This window comes from Cimex lectularius, unplaced genomic scaffold (assembly GCF_000648675.2).
Source record: "Cimex lectularius strain Harlan isolate CLEC.00 unplaced genomic scaffold, Clec_2.1 scaffold204, whole genome shotgun sequence".
Lineage (NCBI taxonomy): Eukaryota > Metazoa > Arthropoda > Insecta > Hemiptera > Cimicidae > Cimex > Cimex lectularius.
The window spans coordinates 641,688-663,550 of NW_019392743.1; the positions used below are offsets into that span (position 1 = coordinate 641,688).

General features: G+C 37.8%; 1 protein-coding gene across 4 annotated transcripts in view; it reads right to left on the minus strand.

Annotated features, from left to right (window-relative positions):
• LOC106663753 (sodium-dependent serotonin transporter) overlaps positions 1-21,863 on the minus strand; it is a 71,134-nt gene that overhangs the window by 20,653 nt on the left and 28,618 nt on the right. For all 4 annotated transcript variants that reach the window (XM_014388837.2, XM_014388836.2, XM_014388838.2 and 1 more), the window contains 5 exons: positions 9,882-10,092; positions 9,023-9,161; positions 3,301-3,435; positions 1,251-1,479; positions 1,072-1,170 (listed from right to left, as the gene is read on the minus strand). In XM_014388837.2, coding sequence (XP_014244323.1) covers positions 1,072-1,170; positions 1,251-1,479; positions 3,301-3,435; positions 9,023-9,161; positions 9,882-10,092 — 813 coding nt within the window. The remainder of the gene's footprint in view (positions 1-1,071; positions 1,171-1,250; positions 1,480-3,300; positions 3,436-9,022; positions 9,162-9,881; positions 10,093-21,863) is intronic.

A 21,863-nucleotide genomic window follows, 5' to 3' on the forward strand; every position in this document is an offset into this window, starting at 1 on the left:
CTCCACTCTTGATTTTTCATTTTGTCTTGTTTTAATTACCTTGCTCACTGTTACTTATTACCTTCTTTAAGGTAGTTGTAATGTACTACAAATTATAAAAAAAAAATCTTTGGAGAGCATTACAAACTTGTAAACGAGTCAAATTAATGGTCTTTCGGTATTTGATATTCAGCCATCAACTCTCTTGTACTACAAAACGTACATGCATTCCCGCTTATAAATACATTCTCGCGATACAGCACCTATCACCAAACTTTTTTACATATTCAATAATAAGATTAACTGCAATAAAAGCAATCTACATATAAAGAAATACGCCTGTATTCTTCAAGACCTGGAATAAATGAATCGAAGATTCTCTGCGAAACTCTACCATTCTCATATCAATGTTTAACATAATAAAAAAGGGAAAACAAAAAAATCAAGAATTTAACTCATAGTGATTATAGAAGTTGATTCACCATCTATACACCCTTTGGTAAAAATGTCGTAAGTGAAATGAGATAAGTGCGTATTTTTTTCCTTTTTAGACAATTCAAACAAGTCAATATTAGAATTCCACTTGTCTACTTGTAAGCTCCAATAACTCACAAACCTATTTACTGAGACAACAATTTCTCTCTTTTGGCCTTTGTTATTACCAATTGGCCATAACTCTATCATAGGGATTAGCCCAGGGGGGGGGGTCGATTTATAATAAATGGGCATGTTTGTTGGCTGTACTGTGCAGGATAACCGTGGATATTCTGATTCTGATATCGGATCGATTGGTGATGTCGTTCGTTGAAAATTCAAATCTTAATCGCATTTTATAATATTCATATTTGTTAAACTTGTAAATTATTAATTGTAGTGTCACAGCTCTGATGAAGACTATACATTTATCGACAAGAAAACTGATGTTTTCTTTCCACATGGTTTTATCTCTCATTTTTTAATATAAAATTATAAATTTTATTATTTATTATTAAAATTATAAACCTATACAAAAGTGTACTATGAAAAGAGAATATTATGCAATATAGTTAAATATGTTACACAAGTATTACTTTTAAATCCGGGTTTACTTACCTAAAGTAATGAGCATTAAGAAAAAGATTATTGACCAGAAAACGCTGCCGGTCATGGTGGCAATAGCTTCTGGATACACGATGAAGACAAGACCTGGACCTAAAGATCAAAAGATTATCCAATTTTTAAACTGTTTAATACAATTCAATCTCAAGATTATAAAAAATCTTTGGACGCACCTTCGAGTCCGACCTTGTCGACTGTCGTGTTTTGGACGTAAGCCATGTACCCGAGGACCGAAAAAATTACAAATCCGGCTAGCAAAGATGTGAGGCAGTTGATGGTCGACGTGAGGATGGCGTCTCTGTAGCAATTGTTGTGGAACTTGTTGTAGCTGGAGAGGGCGAGCAGAGTACCGAACCCTGGGCCGAGAGAAAAAAATATCTGCGAGGCTGCGTCGATCCAAACCTGACACAAAAATCCCCTCGACAACGGTCAGAATGATCACCATGATAAAACTTACGCTAAGTCGAGTGTTTGAAGTCCCAACTCAAACGTTTGGCAATTTAATGTTGTTTATCTAGGCCGAATCCGATCATAACTGGGATCAAGTTTGTGAACTGAAAGGTAATTTGAAAGCTTTTTCTTAAAGTCCGGTGATCAATATTCAAAATGTTCGCTAAGAAAATCAAAATTCTTACTTGAAACCTTTTACGATAAGGTACTACGAAAAACTCAAGAATCAATTGACTTTTAAAAAGCACACAAAAAATCAAATAAGAATAATTTAACAAATTTGAAATGATTATCATTTTTATTGAATTTGTTCGAATGCAAAATAATTCAATCAGATTTTCCCCGTTTTATAATGTACACATTTCGGAAGAGGTGTAAAATTTCCATATAGATGAGCCATTGATCCTGGACTACCTAGTCTCGCTATTTTCGTATGTTAGACCTTCTTCGGCATTGTATAGTATATATAGTACAATTAATTAAGGTTTTTAGTTGAGATAAAAAAGTCAATTGAATTTTGAATTTGGAAAAATGGCAAAAAGGAGGGAAAACTCAAAGGTGGGGTTGAGATAGGAAGTTGATGTCCGAGAGGATCGAGGTCACGATAGCTCAAGTGGTAGAGCAGCGGCGTATTTAGCCGAAGATCGTGGGTTCGAATCCCGCTCGTGCCATTGACTTTTTTATCTCAACTAAAAACCTTAATTAATTGTAATATATTAATTGGTCAAGCGGACCACGAAATTAGTGAATTTAATTATATATAGTATTAGTAGTTATTCGGTAGTGAAAGTTGGTTGGTTGTTTTCGTTTTCTTAGCATCTCTGAAGATTTTTTTGCCGATTCGTTTTCTATTGATTTTATGTCGTGTTTTCAGTCGTGTAAATGATATCTGTAAATTGTCAACTTGCAATAACGGTTTACTTCCTGAAGAATTGTAGTGTTTCTCTATATTTCCAGGGTTTCAAGTATGCTTATTTATCTTCGTTTTTGTTGATCAAGAAGCATTTTCTAAACTTATGGTTAACTTGTTACTGTTAACTCTAAACTTAAGGTAACTTGTGAAGTTTTTGTTTCCTTGTTGTTCCTAAATGAACATCCTTTCTATATTTCTTTAATTTTAGTCCTGTCTATCTGGTTAGGTTTCCCAATAGTTTTAGGCCATTTCTATCAACTGGGTTGGTTCGCCTGTGTTTTGTTAACGGATTTAATTTTTTGTTTTTAATGGTTTATGGATTTAATGAATTAATTATGTTTCATAGTTTGTTTTTATTACTCTGAATGTAAATGTAGTCCATTTAAAGTTTGTTTTGTGTTTGGGTTTTGTTTATTATTTTGTTTATTCTGTCTACCGTATCTTTTAACCGTTTTCTATGCTATTGTAGTCATTTTTAATTTTTCATTGGTTACTAATACTGATTTTTAGTGTGTTAGTCGTGTTGAGTTCTACCATTTTATTTATATAAGGGGTGTTCATCACTACGTGTAAATTACCATCAATTAAAAATGATTAATTTATGCTTGCTTGTTGTTTATTGAAATAACCCATAGTAATTTTAAAATGTAGCTTCAATTAGAGTAGAATTTGTAGATTTGCATTTCCTCCTAAAACGCAAGAAGACTACAAGCCATAGACAAAATCATGGAAAGCTCGATGTATTTTGGCCAACTGATCATAAATGTTTATTAATTATTATTTCACCAATAATTCGTGAAATATTCAAGGATAAACTTAAAATTAAGAACTATGGATATTAAACATGTCGATGAGCATACCCTTGTATCCGAGAGTTTATGCCATTGAGGCGTGAGGTAGTAAGTGATGCCTCTGTCAGCCCCTGGCAGCGATGCGCCACGGACTAGGAGGATCATCAGAACAATGTAAGGAAGCAACGCCGTCACCCAGACTGCCTGAAAATAAAAGAATAGGACAAAAAAACAATGCTGAGCAAAGCCAGATGCAACTCGACCACCAGTAAGGCTAATGCTGTCTAAAGAGAAATGTATTTTTCAAAATTTGCCACTAGATTAAAAATTAATAGTGCTCTCTCTCCATAATCCGAACTCCGGTACTCCGAACATTCCAGTAACGCGAATTGGAAAAAAATTAAAGAAGTTAGAATTGTAAAAGAATGAAACATTATTTAGGGGGAAGGGAGGGGTAGAGAGAGAGAGAGAGAGAGAGGGGGACAAACAGACAGAAAGAGAGAGAAAGAAAAAAGGTGTGAGTGAGAGAGATAGTGTGGTAGTAAGGGTTGGAGACCACCCTGGGTGGGACCAGTTTGTACTGTTAAAAGTTTCGAAAATAGCTTTTTTGCAGTGAATCCCTCACTTCCCTCGCTATGAAATGTGTTATAATTCAACATTTTAAGTATAATATACATACTACTTAATTGTGAGACAACAATGGGAAGAAGGAATAAAGAAAATCTTAAAAAAATTTAATAACACTGTTTTTTTAAAGAAGGTTTACAGTACATATATTCAATTCCTTATATTGTGTGTATGTTGTTTTGTGATAGAATTTTTCTTGTAAATATACATCTATTTTTTTAACACCCTCTGTAATCTGAATTTTTCAGAAATACGTAAACCCCTGAAATGTTTAGTGTGGATTACCGAGAGAGCAGTGTAGATATAACAACTATTTACAAAATGCATTGCATTGATGTTTATGAACAATCGGCTAAGTGCTAAAGGTAATAAAAATATATAAAATTGTTATTTGATGCGTTAAAAACTATTTACCTCGGACCTCTGCATACCTCAATAACTACCCTCCACGATCTCTCCTCAGACCATAGTCCCATTCTCCTAAACATATCCCTCTTCCCAATTCCAAAACCAAATCCCGAATCTCTAATCGTTGGAATTCCATAGATTGGAACGCCTTTCGCACCCAAATAGAAAATTCCATCGATCTAAGCATTTACTTAAAAAACCCAGAAGAGCTGGACGAGGTTGTGAATCTCTTCACCACTGCCATTCAGCAGGCGGTCAGGATGTCACTCCTCTCCAGTCCTCCCAGAACCCCCATACTATCCAAACCCCTCTCATCATACATTGCGAACCTCCTGCACCTAAAAGCCAAGCCCGAGCAGCGTGGCAGATATCAAGGCATCCTTCCGACCATCAATCCTTTAATCAATTATCCCGCTTAGCCAAAAAAAGAATTAAAAATCTACCGCAACAAAGCTTTTAACTCCTACCTATCCAACCTTACGACCTCTAATAAATTACTCTGGACAGCAACGAGAAGAATCCTAAAACACCACGTCCCATCTTTTCCCCTCCGTCGAGACAATGTATCATGGGCCAAATCTGACCAAGAAAAAGCCGATATATTTGCTCGACATCTCCAAGAAACCTTCACTCCTCATCCTGAGCCCGGCAATGCTTCAATGGAAGCAGATATTGACGAATACCTTATATCTCACCTTCCTATGTCACTCCCTCCGAAAGCCGTCACTTCCGCCGAGGTCAAGTATATCCTGTCTCGTTTACCGAACCCCATAAGGCGTCTTAAGAGGAAATGGCCCCGCAATAAGGGAGGATAACATTGTTTATTTTCTCCCCTCAATGTAAATAGTTGTACATAAGTTCATGTATCCGCAAATTACATATTGTAAATAATAATTACAGATTGTAATAAAAATAAATAATAATAAAAAAAACTATTTTACAATATAGGGAAAACTAATTAATTCAGTTTTGCGGTATAGACTGGTGTGAAATATTTATTTCCTATCAAAACTGGACGGCATTTTGGATAAGTGGATACGTGACTGCCAGTGAAAAACAGTGAAAGTATATTTCCTCGTTTCTTTTCCTTTTCTCGCCGGCTTTTAGCATTCTTAATTAGCCCGTTTTCTTTTAAAAGGAAATCCTAGTTGTAGCCACTTAACGACGACTGTGTATTCTATTGGCAAAGCTTTTAATGGAAGGTAAGAATCAGTCCGGGTTTTTTCCCGGCCATTTGGAAAATTCTTTTATTTATCATTTTCCCTTTGGAATGTCAAAGCAATTGTTAATCGATGCATAGACTCCTGGGTAGATTTGAAATTTATATTCAAAGAGTCAAGGTGGTCGGAACAATTGAATTTGAAACGTAAGCGAGAGGCGAAATGATCCAAGTGCCGACAAGGCCACGTCAAGATAAGCGAATGTGCTGTGCACTCTCGTCGATTAGGATCTCTTGCTGGTTCTTACTTCCCTGCAGAGTATTACGGCTCCCCTTTACCTGTCGACCCAGCTTCATTTCATGCTTAACCATACTAACTAAAGAATACATTGTTGGGAGAATAATTGTTTGACAACTAGTCCGAATGATAATTTATCTTGTATAATTTGCCCGATTCAGCTTGAAAACTCTGAACACTGAGCTACATATTAAGAAAATTACAAAGTTAAGTATAAAAAGTTAAAACTAAGTCATCGACCCCGCTGGTCACGCAGCACTTAAAGCCCTGGCTTCACCTGAATTAAGAAGGAAAACAATATGGAACTCCACACTTGGAGAAATATGAACAGATTAAATTGCCTGAAACAGAGTCCTAGGGACAAGGACAAAATTTTGTTTCAAAATTTCAAACTAAATAGAAATAATTGCCGAATAGATTAAGTTAAAAAGTTAAAGAGACCCGGTGGAACAACACCACAAAACATAAGCAGGTAAAAGACTTTAAATTTTGGGTAACGAGAACGCAGACAGATTGGCCAGAGGACCTGCAAGACCATACATAGGCCCCGAACCTTACTTGGGATAACAAAAACAAAAATAGAATCCTCCATCGCTGAGTGGATCCGAACAAAACAAAAGGAGAAGTGGATAAAATCTAGCGGCGCTAGACAAAGTAAACTTATGATGAAACAACCCTCACCAAGACTAGCAAAATCACTGCTGCAATTGGAGAGAGCTAAACTCAGAAGAGAGAAGGACTACTAACCGTCAGTTACATCTAAGAAAAATCTACACAACATGATCCCATCAGCAGATTATGTAATGAGGAGGAGGAAACACCCACCCATATCATCTTCGAAGGCGAAGCAACAGCTCAATGGAGATTTAACCTAACATACGAAAAAAATTTAGGAAATCAAATTGTAGCAGCGACAGTCAATGACCTGATACTTCTAAGGAGAAGGATTTACTCTATTGCACTGAACATAAGAACTAGGACGGTAAAATAAGCCAGAAGGCTGCGAAGCCTGGAGAGCACAATCCTAATATCCTTATACCGTACCATACCGGGACACACCCTTTCGGCACACCAAATTGCCAAAAACGCAGATTCATCGTAAAAAAATTAAATCCGGTAAAAAAGTGAGACTGTATACCAGGACTTAGGCATGAATGACATTTATAAAAGGGCATTAGAAAAACCAACAACAGAACTATTAGACTTAGGGCGTAATTTTAAACCTAGGCGCACGCACTCTTCATTCTTTCTACGCCTGGGAAAGGAAAACCCAGGCCGGAAGGAATCTTAAAGAGTCCTTAAAAAGCTTCTAGTAAACCGACTTAGGCCTTTATATAGACATACACTAATTTAAAACAAAATCTACTTTGACTGGATTCCCGGGCACGTAGGTCAGGAGGTTTACGAAAAATCTGACAAGCAAGCCAATGAAAATACCCAAGGAAAGCCAATGAACCAGAACCTATTTCTAAATTTTCAAACTGAGTTCTAAGTTTTCCGTCTTTCGATTCAAAGAACATCTTAGATCCTTCAGAGACAATGACGGAAAATCAAATTACGCCACACACTTAATACACTACAACCACGAACCAAACACAATAGAAACAAGCATGACATTAATACACAACGCACAAAAAGGACGAAAACTAAACATACTGGAGAACCTCGAGATATACAAACAAATAACACTTAAAGACGGAAAACTTATAAACGCACAAACAAACTCACAATCACACACCACCTTCACACCACTAAAAACACTCCATAACAAAAAACGAAAACGTTCAGAAGAACAAAACATCGCAACCAACACCAGGAAAAAACAAAAAACCGACAACGCACAAATAATAACTGACAATGAAAATAACCGCCACCAAGACCGACCAACGAGCACGGAGACCACGCCCCCTAACGCAACGCCCCCAGCGACAAGCGACGGACGCAACACTATATAAACCCCACTCAGACTGAATGACAGACAGTTTTTCACTGAAGATGGCGAAATGCCGAAACGCGTTTGAATAACTCAAACAAAAACCCGCGAGTGAAGACAGACCCAGTAGTGCCCGTGTGCCGGTTCAACATGAGTTCGCCAACTCGCAGACCAAACCCCATCATCTACTATAACAAAACTAATAAAGCGAGAAACACACTTACCCGATGCAACGCAATGCGTCGCTACCCGACGCCTTGTCACGTTTCGGTAGGGAGTGCACTTCTATTCGACGTCAAGCGCATGCTACGTACAGTCCACAGCATGTATCACAATAATCACTACCACAATCGCAACGTTCCTTTTGTTCTTAATGCACTATTTTGAGCAAAACCTTGTAATAAATTGTTAGTTAAATTTTATGAGCACAACCATGTAATAAATTATTTCTTAAACTTAATTGTTTTAAATAAAGTTATTCCGGTGTTTTGAAAAATTTTCTGCCAAACCGTTAAAATTCATTTTTTTAAATAAATACTAGTGAATTTTTAATCTCGTTTAATTTGGTTTGCATTAAAATAAGAATGTTGTAATTAATATAAGGACAAAATTACAGATACATAATTTGAAATAAAATACAAAAAATATGAGTGTGTTCTGACGCTACTCGACGAAAACGGTGTAATTTTATGAGCAAAACCGTGTAATAAATTGTTAGTTAAATTCATTCTATTAAAAAATGGTATTTCTGTGTTTTGATCAATTTTCTACCAAACCAAATTGTTTTCTTTTTTAAAAAAAACTAATGAATTTTTGAACTCGGTTAATTTGGTTTATATTAAAATAAGTTTGTTGTAATTAGTACAACGACAATGATACATGTAGTTTGAATAAAAATATGAGTGTCCGGTTCTTTTGTCTTCGGCTGTACTCGATGCTACACGACGAAAAGTGGGGATCGCAGAGCGTAGAGTAGGGTAGCGATGCATGGCATCGGGCAGATGTGCACGGGGGTAATACAAATTTATGGAAATTTGGACTTTGGATTTCCATCGCGTAGCGTTGCATCTTGTCATTGTCATAGTACGGGCCTGATAGTCGCAGTGCAAAACCCTTCCAGCCAACTCGACACAAATCTACTCATTGAAATAAAATTGTTATGTAAAAATCAGATTTTATACTCTATTAAGAAAGATTTTCTGCCAATCGACATCGTTCACAACATAGCGATAGGGTCGGAAATATATTTGCTAACTCAAATTAAACTATTTGTCCTTTTAACAGTAGTTCTGAACACAGTTAAAATAGTTCACAATAATTTTTCGTTACATTTTTTGAGAAATAGAAGAAAAAGAGTATTACTTACTTTTCCTGTAGACTTAACTCCTTTCCACAATGAAAAATAAACAAGGAGGAAGACGGCCAATACGCATAAAGCTAGAGACCACTTGATGGGCCCCATCCTCTCGAAACCTTCTGATTTGTATTGTTCTAAAACCCTCCTCCTGTAAATCAAATTCTATTTTTGACATAATGTATAGTGCATATACATTTAATGTGATAACGATTTAGGTTTTATGTATTGGCTGTTTACTACATTCCTTTGTTTTCTTTGCTTCTGTGTTTCATTAAGTGCGACCATAAAATTTTATATATTTTCACTGAATTTTATCAAAACCTTTTCCTCTACTGATTTATTTTTGACAATAATCAGTAACCTTTTGTATTTCGTAATTATTCTTCAAGCACAATTTTCAAAAATAATACAAACCACCTTTTTTATCGTATTATAAATGGCAAGAAATAAAATAATGTACATTGTCAAATCACTTGTACGTTTTAACAAGAATATGCTTTAGTTTCAGGTTTAAATAATTGCTTTTCAACCTTATTTTACTATAAATTTGGTATTCAGCCTTGTATTGCAGAAATTGAAAGCGTGTTTTTAGAAACCAATAAGAAATCATTTTGATGTATCAAACAGTATGAGGAAGTTCATTCGAATATTAGTTTACCTTCAGCTCATGCCGACATGGAAAAACAATTCAGTCATGTTTACTCTCCTCGTGTTCTTTCCCTGTTTATCGAGCACGTTTAGTAATTTTAATATAGACTCCTTCGTTTTTTCAAACCGAACGACAAACAACGGCCTTTTATCGCCAAGCCTTTCATCGGCGTATTTATCATTGATCAGGTGGATAAAAAAATGGGGGGAAATAACATACTCGAAAAACTCCCTCGCTGGACTGACAGAGTAGTTGGAATGAGATATGTTTAAGATTGGAGTACAATTGGGCGTGTTCCATTTGTTGTTGCACGAAGTCCATGGTAGTTCCGATCTAAAACTTGCCACTAAGTAGTAAACGGCCCAACCGATGATTGTGTTGTAGTACATCCCCATGTAAACGTCCAAAATGCAGATAGCATAGCCGACTCCTGAAATCAAAAGGTTTGGCAATTTAAAAAAAATATATATATAGTAGATGAAAGTTAACCCAAATTATTTTAATAGCTATCTGATAAATACTTGTCGTAAAAAATTATCATTTTTTGTCTATAAAAATGTACATTCTTTGCGTTTTTCAGTTCATTAAGTAATTATTTTTATAATGCATATAATCAAGCTTTACTGTGATTTTTGTAACGAGTAACTTTTCTACATAGTGACAAACGTTGAAATGGTAAAAAATCGATTTGGAATTTGGTGGTACCGTGTTATTTTAGAGTAGAGCCTTCGGCCGTATAATATGAGGGAGTGCCTGATCTCACTTGTAAACTAAAGAGGGCCAATATAGCGGGGCTTTTCGAAACGGCCGTTTTTCACCAACCTGCTTTCATGGATCGCGACATCGAATGGTGTCATAAAACGTTGTAATTATTCGATTATTCAATGTTTTCCGTTTAATTACTGACGTATATTGAAGTAAATAGTTCGCATTTATTAAAATGTAGTTAGATTAAACATGCACGACTCAAAAGTGTTGCGGGTTTAGTATCTCAAACCCCGTATAATAATCAAAAACAACCACATGGAGAATACTATTAATTTGATACGGAAATCGCAGGGGATCCCAGATAATGCCAATTATCTGGTAGGTGGCCCCAAGACCGAATAAGATCTCAGGGGTCAGTATTTGTTGAAATTAATAGGCTAGAATTGATATAAGCGTTCGGCAATAGGCCATTATATTTCAAACCGAGTCTGTGGCTATTGAACAATACGCCAGAGCGATCAAAACCCCTCGTATTATCTAGAAAAGAATGGCCATTTATTTGGACAGAGAGCACTAAAGGCAGTCATCAGTTGTAAAATCAGAAACATTATGTATCGCATCAAGTCCCTGCGTTGAGAAAAACGACAAAATCACTTTCGTTTGAATGCCAGGCCTTACATGCAACGAGGAGGCTGATAGATTGGCCGAGGACATGTAACAGAAAGTAGCTACCCAAACATTAGGCAGCATACAAAGACTAGCAAACCTATGTATCACAGGGGCAATGCATTAGAAACTTTGCTTAACCAATCTCCACTGGAAATATTTATACAAGGAGAGGCTAGGAAAAGCTCACTTAGGCTCCAAAAGCAATTAAATTGGAAAGGAACTAAACAATTCGGGCTTACAACCATAATCAACAAAATCAGACACCCATTATTAGAAATGGAGACTGATTATATGATCCCGGAAACATTCTTTACAACTTCCTACAAAGTCTCAACGGACTATAAAGGAGAGGAAGAACACAGGAGAGCATCAGATACAACGTATGGTATACAGATGGCTCCCAAACAAACGAAGGAACCGGATCGGGCGTTTTCTGTACATGCCCAAAACATGAGCAATCAAACTCATTAGGGAAGTACACTTCGGTCTTTCAAGCAGAAATACCAATTATAAGATCTGTGATATTAGACTTTCTTCACTAGACTCCATAAAGGACCTAGGGGGAATTTTTGATTCTAAGTTAACATTCCTTGAACACATAGTATATATAAATGTAAGTAATATAACTAATATAAATATGGGGCGTCGGTGGCCTCAGCGGTTAACTTAACAGAGTAACTTTATTTAAAACAATTAAGTTTAACAAACAATTTAGATGGTTGTGCTCATAAAATTTAACTAACAATTTATTACAAGGTTTTGCTCAAAATAGTGCATTAAGAACAAAAGATGCGTTGCGATTGTGATAGTGATTATTGCGATAAACGCTGTGGACTGTACGCGACGTGTGCTTGCGTCGGATAGATGTGCACATCCCTCCAAAACGTGGCAAGGCGTCGGGTAGCATCGGGTAGCGTCGCATGCCATAGCATCGGGTAGATGTGCACGGGGGTAATGCAACCTTATGGAAAATCGGAGTTTGGATTTGCGTCGGGTAGCATCGGGTAGATGTGCACGGGGGTAATGCAACCTTATGGAAAATCGGAGTTTTGATTTGCGTCGGGTAGCGTCGCATGGCGTAGCATCGGGTATGTTTCTGGCATTAGGCGTTGACACGGCGCTCATCACTGTAAGGTAAAGGTCCCGGTTTCGAATCCAGCGGCCCTGCATTCGAACCCGACATACCTACAAATGGTCTTTTTTTCTAAAACACCGGCACCCTGAGGGTTTATATGACCTCTGCTGTTGCGAACCCTCGTTAAAAACAATTATATATATAACATTACTGTCATTAAAAACCTATATTTCGCTTTGGTCACGTCCCACTTAGAGTATAACTCACCTGTTTGGACACCCTACTACAGTAATCATGTATATACTTTAGAAAAAGAGCAAAACAATTTTTAAGAATCTGTGGACTCAAACTACAAATATGTCTTGAACCAGATGGCCAAACCATTCTACTGAGATCCGAATTAAGCATAATTTCACTAGAATCTAGAAGATCGATGACTCATGCTCCAGCATTGTTCAAAATCATTAACAATACAATTAAATGCCCCTCTCTACTAGAAGAGAAAACATTTCATGTACCTGCCTATAGAAAAAGAAAAACAGAGTTGTTTTATACAGGAAGCAATAAAAACAATTATATGAAAAATGCTCCCCTGGAAAGGGCTTATAAAATACTAAACTGTGCAAACGACCAACTAGATATATTTTACCAGTCACAAAACAGTTATAAAAAAGAATTATTGTCGATTCTAAACCACTGAAGGAAATCTATTCAGGTCTGATTATACTTATTATAATGACTTTGTTATATTTGTAAATGCCTCTATTATGAAGATTGTAATGTATACATATTGTTTAAGTGGAAATATGTTCTGTAAATAAAGATATTATAAAAATATTAATAAATCTAGCGGCGGTAGACACAGTAAACCTATGATGAAACAACCCACACCAAGACTGGCAAAACCACTGCTGAAATTAGAGAGGGCTAAACTCAAAGGAGTGGTAGGGCCACTAACCGGTCACTGATGTCTGAGAAAACATCTACATAACATGAGCACATACAACGATGATCCCATCAGCAGATTATTTAATGAGGAGGAGGAAACACCCACCCATATCATCTTCGAATGCTCCATGGAGATTTAACCCCCATAACACACGAAAAAACTTAGGAAATCAAATTGTACCAAGGACAGCCAACGACCTGATACTTCTAAGGAGAAGGATTGAGTATATTGCACTAAACTAAGGAACTAGGAAGGTAAATTAAGCCGAAAGGCTGCAGTGCCTGGGGAGCACAAACCCCGCTTCCTCGTATCCTTATACCATACCAGAACACACCTTTTCGGCACACCAAATTGCCGAAAACGCAGATTCATCGTAAAAAAATTAAATCCGGGTAAAAAAAAGTGAGACTGTATACCAGGACTTAGGTATGAATAACATTTATAAAAAGACATTTGAAAAAAAACAGCAAACTATTAGACTCAGGGCGTGCCCCGGGGAATCATAAAGGATACCATAAAACAGCTTCTAGTAAACCGCCTTAGGCTTAAAGCAACAATATACCATTGGTCGCCGTGGTACAAGTTTATAAAAAAGGCATTAACATCAACTTAAAACCTATTCACAGTACAGCATTAAACAAATCTAAAAATAAAGTCGTCTGTATAGGTATGTTTTTGATATATCAATTTTGTTTGAATGCTCTTTGATCTTTTGTTTACAGAAAGAAATTTCGTGTGGGTAATATTCTTACTTTTTTAATCTCGACTTATTTTTAGTTCGAGGTTTCTTCGGCTCGAGTAGAAACTGAGCAATCAATGTAAAATGTAAAAGCATTGCCAACAGGCTTTTGAACCAGCACTTTCTGGACCTAGATAAACCTTTGCTAAATCCACAAACAGTGCCTGTGCCTGATGATTATTTTCTATTCCAAGAGGTTTAAATTAATGGAAGAGTTTATCCGTTGAAAATAATACAAAAAATGGACAATCGTACCTTTTTTTGTCAGGGTTGATCGATGTTTATATTGTAGATTTTGCAAACATTTATTGACTCATTTTATCGTGCTTCAATAATAAATCGTGTTATAAATGGAAGCATTAAGCAAGAGCGGACGGTTCATAGGGCGGTCCTGGAAACCCTATGAACATTGTTCTATGTGCTTCATACAAAGGACATTCCAAACGCCAAAGTTAGTATTCTGTAAGGGAATAATTTCCCAACGCTCTGTTAACTTTTCATGTTCTATTTATAAAATCCGATTCTTTGAAATAATGCAGAAAATTTATTAAATTTCTAATATTTTCCACTGCCGTCAGTTTATTCCGAATAAAATTATTGTTTAACAATGGATCTCTCTTTTTTGACAATCACAGTTGAAATGCTCATATCTCTTCCATTCTTTAAAATTATCATGTGATGGTAGAAATAAAAATCTTCTTTTTATTAATTGCAATAATATTTAAATATTGGTTCGATAAACTCAAATAAAATAAAATATTTTAGGAATGTGTAAGCCGATCCCCGTATTAGCGTAGGCAATTGCTAAAATAAGTTAAAAACAGTTTTATGGAATGTCTAACGGATGTTGGAAATATGAAGGGAGGCCCGTCCGGTATTTTAAGAGACTTTTCCCACTAGCTGGAATACATAGGAACGCAATAGACGAATATACTGTCCACTAAATAATAAAAGTCAATTCAGCGTAGGAAGGTTGTCGCAGACACAGTTCATCCAGCCTGTGGGTTATTATAAATTTGGAGCCACATCAGCCGAGTGGATGTTTTACACTCTTCGCCGGATGTCCATCAACATGGGCCAAGAGGTACGTAACGGGCACTCCTGACAATTACTAGTTATTGCGCGGCTAACCCTTGCAAGAAGGAAGCTGATCATCAGGCCCAGCATATTTGTTTTACCTTTCTTTCCCTTCCCAGACTGGGAAACCGTGTGGTGGACCTAGAGGAACCACCACAGACGGCCCTATCCAGGGCCTGATCACTACCCATCTCTCGCCTATCCCCCCCAGGTCGGTTCTGCCCATGGAGAGTGTCCACATCCACCGGGAGTGGGGGAAAAAGGATATATGCCAAAAAGGAGGAGAGAAGGGGATTCTGTTCCCTAACCTGAAGGTTGCCGGACGGCGGAAGACAAAAAAAGGCTGATTACGGTAAGGGAGAGAAAGGAAAGAGGAGAGAAAGGAAGAGGAGAGAAAGGAAGAGGAGAGAAAGGAAGAAAGGAGCACGTTTCCCGGACGGGACCAACCCAGGACACCGGACCACTTCGTGAAAGGTAGGCAGGCCATCTTTTTCTTCGCTCGCCCCCCCCCCTACTTACGAAGACATTTATTTAATATCAATAAACGTGTAAAAATCATTTGTGTAAATAAAGCTCTTGTGTTCTGAAGATTTTGGGATCCCGAACTCAACCTTGCTCCCCAGCTCCTAACCAGTAAAAATCACGACAACCGATATAAAAGGGGGATTGGGAAAGTAAAGCCAGTCAACAAGAGGATTCAATCGGTAGCTCACAGAGACACGACTTCGACAGTCCAGGGCTGAGACGTGTTGAATAGAGCCGACTGTCAAAGAACGGCTTGATGTATGACAAGACGACTATCTTAGAAGCAGAGAACACCAGGACGGTCTCGGTCAGCCATAGCCAGGAGGACTCAGTCAGCCAGAGTCGAGGATTCTGTTAGAGTACTTAGTCAAACCGAGAACTCAATCGATCCAAGCACTCAGTCAACCGAAGACAGTCCAGAGCGGTCAAGCAGCCACAATCAGTCTGGGACTAAGCAGAAGGACTCAGCCTGCAAGAGCAAACTTAGCCATTGCGACAAATCAAGTAAAGTCGACTGTTGAGGATTCAGCAAGCTGCGGGAAGCATATCCAGGCAGACGCTGTCGGAAGCTTGGGGTAAGTCCTCTTGTGAATAAGCCCATCCCCAGGGTAGACTTGTGGCTGACTCGGTTTCGTTGTTTGACTTGCCGTTTATTTCGTACAATGTTAAGCCCGTGTAACAATAAAACAAAAAATTCTCTGTTTTATTGTATTTTTAGAACCCGACCTTCCCCTGCACAAATGAACGTTCTCTTATCGCTTAGTGATAAGCACATAAAGCGTCGGCGCTCACTTAGAAATGTGTCAACAAACAAAAACGAAAAGATATTGATAAAATAGCATTAATTTATGCCAAAATTATGAAGATAAGTAGACAAAACCATCACACAACTCGTAATCTAATAAAGAACAAGTGATCTTAAAATTAAGAAAAAACGCACCCAGTAAAGCGATCAGTGTCGGTCAATTCAATAAGAATCAACTTGTCTGGATTGATTTTTAAAACTAATTTAGTTGAATTGGCGTTCTTAACGACTTAATGAGTTCTAAAGCCTTTTGCCGATCGCAGTGATTACTCTGGGTCAAAGAAAAATAAAACATCGAGATCGCAAGCATTGATACACGGATGTTTGATAAAACGTTATCCGAATGTGAACACACACGACCCTATCGAAATGTTCGTTAAAAAGACGTGTATCTTGGATTTGGAAGTCGCAAGATCCCGGTTTGAGAATGAATGGTAGCAATTACAGGGAATCACATTATCTTAGGCCCTCCCTTCTCACAACATCTCTCGCTGATTGGGTTTGCAAACACCGAGTCTCCTTATTATCGCCGTATTTACACCACCCTCTCTGCCTCAGTCTTGGGAAACAGGCTAAATGTCTTCTAATTACCTTCCAAATCGCTTTTCTCTTCGCACCATTTCAATGTTTTCGATTCAATACAAGGCCGATTTTTGTTTTTCCTTTCGAGTTTGGCAGCCCTCAAAGAGTTTAAACACGAGGTGGATACCATATAACAATATGATATTGGTCGTCAGACAAGTTTTCGTAAGAATTTTAATTTTACCCGAGCTCTTTTTAATTTGAGTTTGAAGAAATAAGGGAAACGTAAGAATCCCCGACCCAGAACGTTTTATTTATATGCTATCAACGTCTCCCTCAATTTGAGAGAAACAGGTCATACCCAGAAAATTTGTCTATTTGTAAGTAAAAAATTTTTATTGCTGTGATTACAAAACTGCTCAAAAATGAATAGGGTTATTTTTAATATGTTCTTATTTTATTAATTTTAATTAAATTAACCATATATTCGTGTTAATTGGATAAAACAAAATACAAACAAAAACAAACAAATGTTAATCCTCAGTTTTAATAACGGATTTACTTAAGAAAAGTAAACATGAAGATTACTCATTTTGTAAAAAACACCTTTTCTCTTCTTTTCTCCATTTTAATTCAGTTGTATTCTCTTTAACCATGGAAAGACGTCATCTTGAACCAGAAGTTCGCATTATTGTTGTGAGAACGAGTCATCGAGGACACCGGCAAGTGGATATAGCAAAGGCAGTTGGCATATCTCAGAAGTGGTCTCCCGGGCATTAGCCCAATTCCGAAACCAGAAGTGCCAATAGGAGGCCTGGTAGTGGATCTCAGCGCGTTACGGTGCTAAGGGAGGACAGAGTTCATTGATGCAAGGTGCCCGCCAGATCCTAAACGAAGTACAAGATATTTTGGCAAGGCATTATCTACGCAAGAGATTGTGGGACGCATAAATTGCCTCACATGGAATGCCCCCTTTGAGATGACATGCAGCAACAGCCCGCCACCATCAACTCAAGGGAGTACAGTGGAACGAGAACCTAGGATTTGAATGCTGTTATGTTTACTGATGAGTCGTGTTTTTGTCTGTAGAGTGATAGCGGGCGCCGCAGAGTCTATCGAGAACAGAGGATGCGTACAATGCCCTAGGTCGTACACCGTTCAGTGCAGTTTGGAGAAGGCGGTGTAATGTTCTGGGATGGGATTTACACTGTAGAACGGACTGGGCTCCATATTGTTGAAAGCCACCTCACCGCAGTCCGTTAAGTGCAAGAAATTATCGAGGAATACATCCCTCCAACCAGGGATCTCATTGGCAGGGATTTCCGATTTCTGGGTGACAATGACAGACCTCATAGAGGCAGATGGTTCATCAATGTTTAGAAAACCTGGAAATTTTCCATCTGCCCCTTCCTCCATTGTTTCCACACCTCACCCCATTGAGCACATGTGGAATGCGTTGCAGAGAAGGCCTTGCCAGTGAATTTTCTTCATCGCCCCAATCTTCAGCCTCGCTCGAAGTTGTCTGAGAAATTGTAGCCTTGCAAAAAATCTGTTTGTGAGAGGATAAAGTTCCTTGAAGGTGGAACGACAGATCGGACACCTTGTTCGTAAGATTCGTTCGAAAATCGGGTGTTTCTCGCCGCGGTTATGTGTTTGTTAGTTCTCATTCCGGTGCTTTTCGGATCTCAAAGTGCGTTCAGACAACGAAAATTGTCGACAATAGTTTAAATAGCTCTTGAACGGCCTTGGCATTAACAACTGCATTTTGAAAATGACAGAGTGGCCTGAACCGGGTGGCGTTGGGTGCAACCATCATTTAAAGTCAACGCCATGATAACACCCACATCTCAAATTAAACTTCTTTTGCCCATTTAAACAAAGAGATTAAGTTCGTTGTAACGTCGAAGATTTTTTTTTTAAACACTCAAATTTTAAAATAATTTTAAAACTGTAAGAAGCCAAAACATGCCAGTATAATGGAAAAGCCCAGGGTACTGAGAAACACAAAATAATTCTGATAAGTAAAGAAGACCAATGTTTTGTAAAAATTTAGATTTATAAAAATAGTAGAGAGATGCTTTATTTCGTTTCATGAGTTGTAAACACGTCAACAAAGGAATCCCATGAAGCAAAATATGTTAAGAAAAATTACTTATATGCATGTTGATGATTGCAGTAGATGATGTCATATTGTTTTCGAAATATTTTACAATATAAAATAATTTAATCAATTTTTTTTCTTCGCCTAGGTAAACAAGAGGTAGCTTTGTCAGTCGTGGTACTGGTTGAAGTCTATCATCCCGACAAGTTGATTCGTTTTAATTTACCAGCTCTTGGATTAATTAGTTAAAGGAAAATTCCTGTGGGTAAGTTAACATCTGTTCCTACTCTTTGTGACAATGGATGAGCGAACACTCGGTGGAAGATTGTATTCTGGCGAAGGGCCGTCCCAGGGGGAAACTGTTGACAATCCGAACTGTTATCTTCAAAGACAAACCCTTAGGGACTCCTTTCAAGCCTTCTGCTTACATCAACAATGACCGACGATAAACCTCGACTTTGCTGGAATTGCTAATTCTTTGGATTGCGTGCCACTTCCAATCCGGACTTGAATCGTTAGCCAATACGTATAATGGCAACATGAAATGTCAGATGGTTTTTCATGTTTATTAAATATTCCTATTCATATGATTAAGAAGTTTGATTCCATTCGCTTTTTTAAAGAAAAATGTATGCATTTTGTACCTTTTTTGTTCTTAAGAATCATCAATCAGAAATTAATGGTTACTGATCTATGTGAATTCATATCAACCTGAACCTATCAATTTTCGCACTCCACCGGCATCCACCTTTTGTAATTTACAATAAATTACCGGCAGATCTCTTCCTCCTGGTGTTGGCAGTTGGCAGTCCGGTCATGCCTCGTTCATAAGCGTCCAGTTGCCGAGGTTGGGCTCCGGGTGCTCTCAACTGCTAGGTCTACGTCTATATAGTTTAATTAAGACAAATTATTTACGAATATTATTTGCTTTGGCGATGTCGTCAGCAGAATTACCACTATATTAAAACTAGAAAATAAAATGATTTTATAAAAAGAATGATCGATTATCCTACAATATTACAATAATGATTTTTTAAATATTACAATAAAACCAATATAACTTAAAATAGTTCTACCACAATTAATTTTCTACAATAAAGTGCTTCTTTTGGGTTTTATGCAAACAATCATAGTCTGATCCGTTTAGATACATAGTTTACCCTCAGTTAGTACGTTTTTCTTAAAATAATTTATTCTATATGGTTTCAAGATAGGGGAAACTGCAACTAAGTGATAAACATTTTCTAATGTAATGGTATACGGTAATGGTCAGTCAGTTATTAGGCAAATTCCTACTGGTATACTGACGGCTCCAAAACTGACAAGGGTACGGGAGCTGGTAGGTACAATAAGCCAGAAAGCTGCAGTGCCTGGGGAATAAAAACCCAACTTGGGGGCCGCGGGTAGCCGAGTGGTTAAGGCGTCAGACTCTCGGCAGGGAAGGGGCAGGATCGGATCTCAGCGACCCTGAATTTGGTCCCAACCCCCTTCAAAAATGAGGTTTCTTCGATGAAAGAACGCCGGCACAACGGGGGCTCAAGTTCACATTTGTGTTGAAATATATAGCCAAAATATGGAGCCAGGGATAAAGAACAATAAGTTGTACACAGCTCAGCTGCAGTGCTCAGGAGGGAACTCCTCCAGTCCCTGGTTTAAAAAAAAAAAAAAAAAAAAAAAAAAAAAAAAAAAAAAAAAAAAAAAAAAAAAAAAAAAAAAAAAAAAAAAAAAAAAAAAAAAANAAAAAAAAAAAAAAAAAAAAAAAAAAAACTAGCATGCTACAGTTTTACAGTCGTTTTACAGTCTGAAATCATAGCGATTGAACAATGTGCTAATGAAATAAAAAGGCTAGGAATACATTCTCTGAAGATAGCTATTTTCTCTGACAGCCAGGCAGCTCTCAGGGACCTGATCCTGGCATGGGTCCCTGGACATTCGGGGCATAGAGGCAACGAAAAGGTTGACATTGGCCAAAAAGGGGGGGCCAACATGGACTCTCTGGGCCCTGAACCCTACTGCGGCCTAGCAGCCTGCCACAAAACACATCTTAAAATGAATCCTTAATGAGTCCAAAACCTGGTGGAACAATACCACAGGTATGAGGAACGCGAAGAGATTCCTTGAAGGACCATCCGCAAAACTTATAAAAAATTACTAGAAGGCAACCGCAACCGAACCAGGATTCTGATTGGTCTCCTGACGGGGAACTGCCACTCAAGAAGAGCGATAGGAGTACAGACAGAAGAAACACTGTGCAGATACTGGGAGGAAGAGGAAGACCGTAGAACACATTTTATGTTTCTGTGAAGGCTTATCTAGGTGCGGGTTCTTGCAGCTAGGGCAAGAAAAACCTCAAACAAGATCCTACACCAAGGAACCGCTGGCAAAGCTGTGAAGGCTGGTTAATAGCCTGAAGCTGGCCAGTGAGTTATTAATTAATAGAGGAGCGCAATCGATCTATTTAGGCCTTCTGGCCGCCGCTTTTATTTCTGTACTTCGCAATTCTGTTAGAAATGTGTGCTGTTTAGTGACCGTTAGTCAATGATTATTCGGAGATCGTGATATGCGGTCTGGTGTGTCGTAAGTTTTAGAAAAACATTTTCTTTATCGTGTATTATGTAAAAAGCGAATTTTTTTAAAGCACAAATGTAGACAGTTCGTTCGCCTTGTCTTGGGAGTAAAAAAACATGAACACAATCTTCAGCCATGCCTGACGTCGTCTGATGAACTGAAAGGACTACACGTAAAAAAACGCAATGGAAGAAAGAAGAAATTCTTCACAACAAAAAATTAGAAATCCTAAAAGGTGAGATATGCTCAAGTAAAACACTACTTAAAAATATGAGATTGTTAACAGATGACGATGTAAACATAAGACTTTTAACAGAAGACCCATGTTGAGGGTACAAAGAGAACCTGAAAGAAAGCAGCATTGTTCTGCCGAATCTGTCGAAATTTCGTTGTTTCTCGCCGCGAATAAACCTCTCACCCCAGTCCTACTCACTCAAAGTGCGTTATCTGTCGACAATAGTTG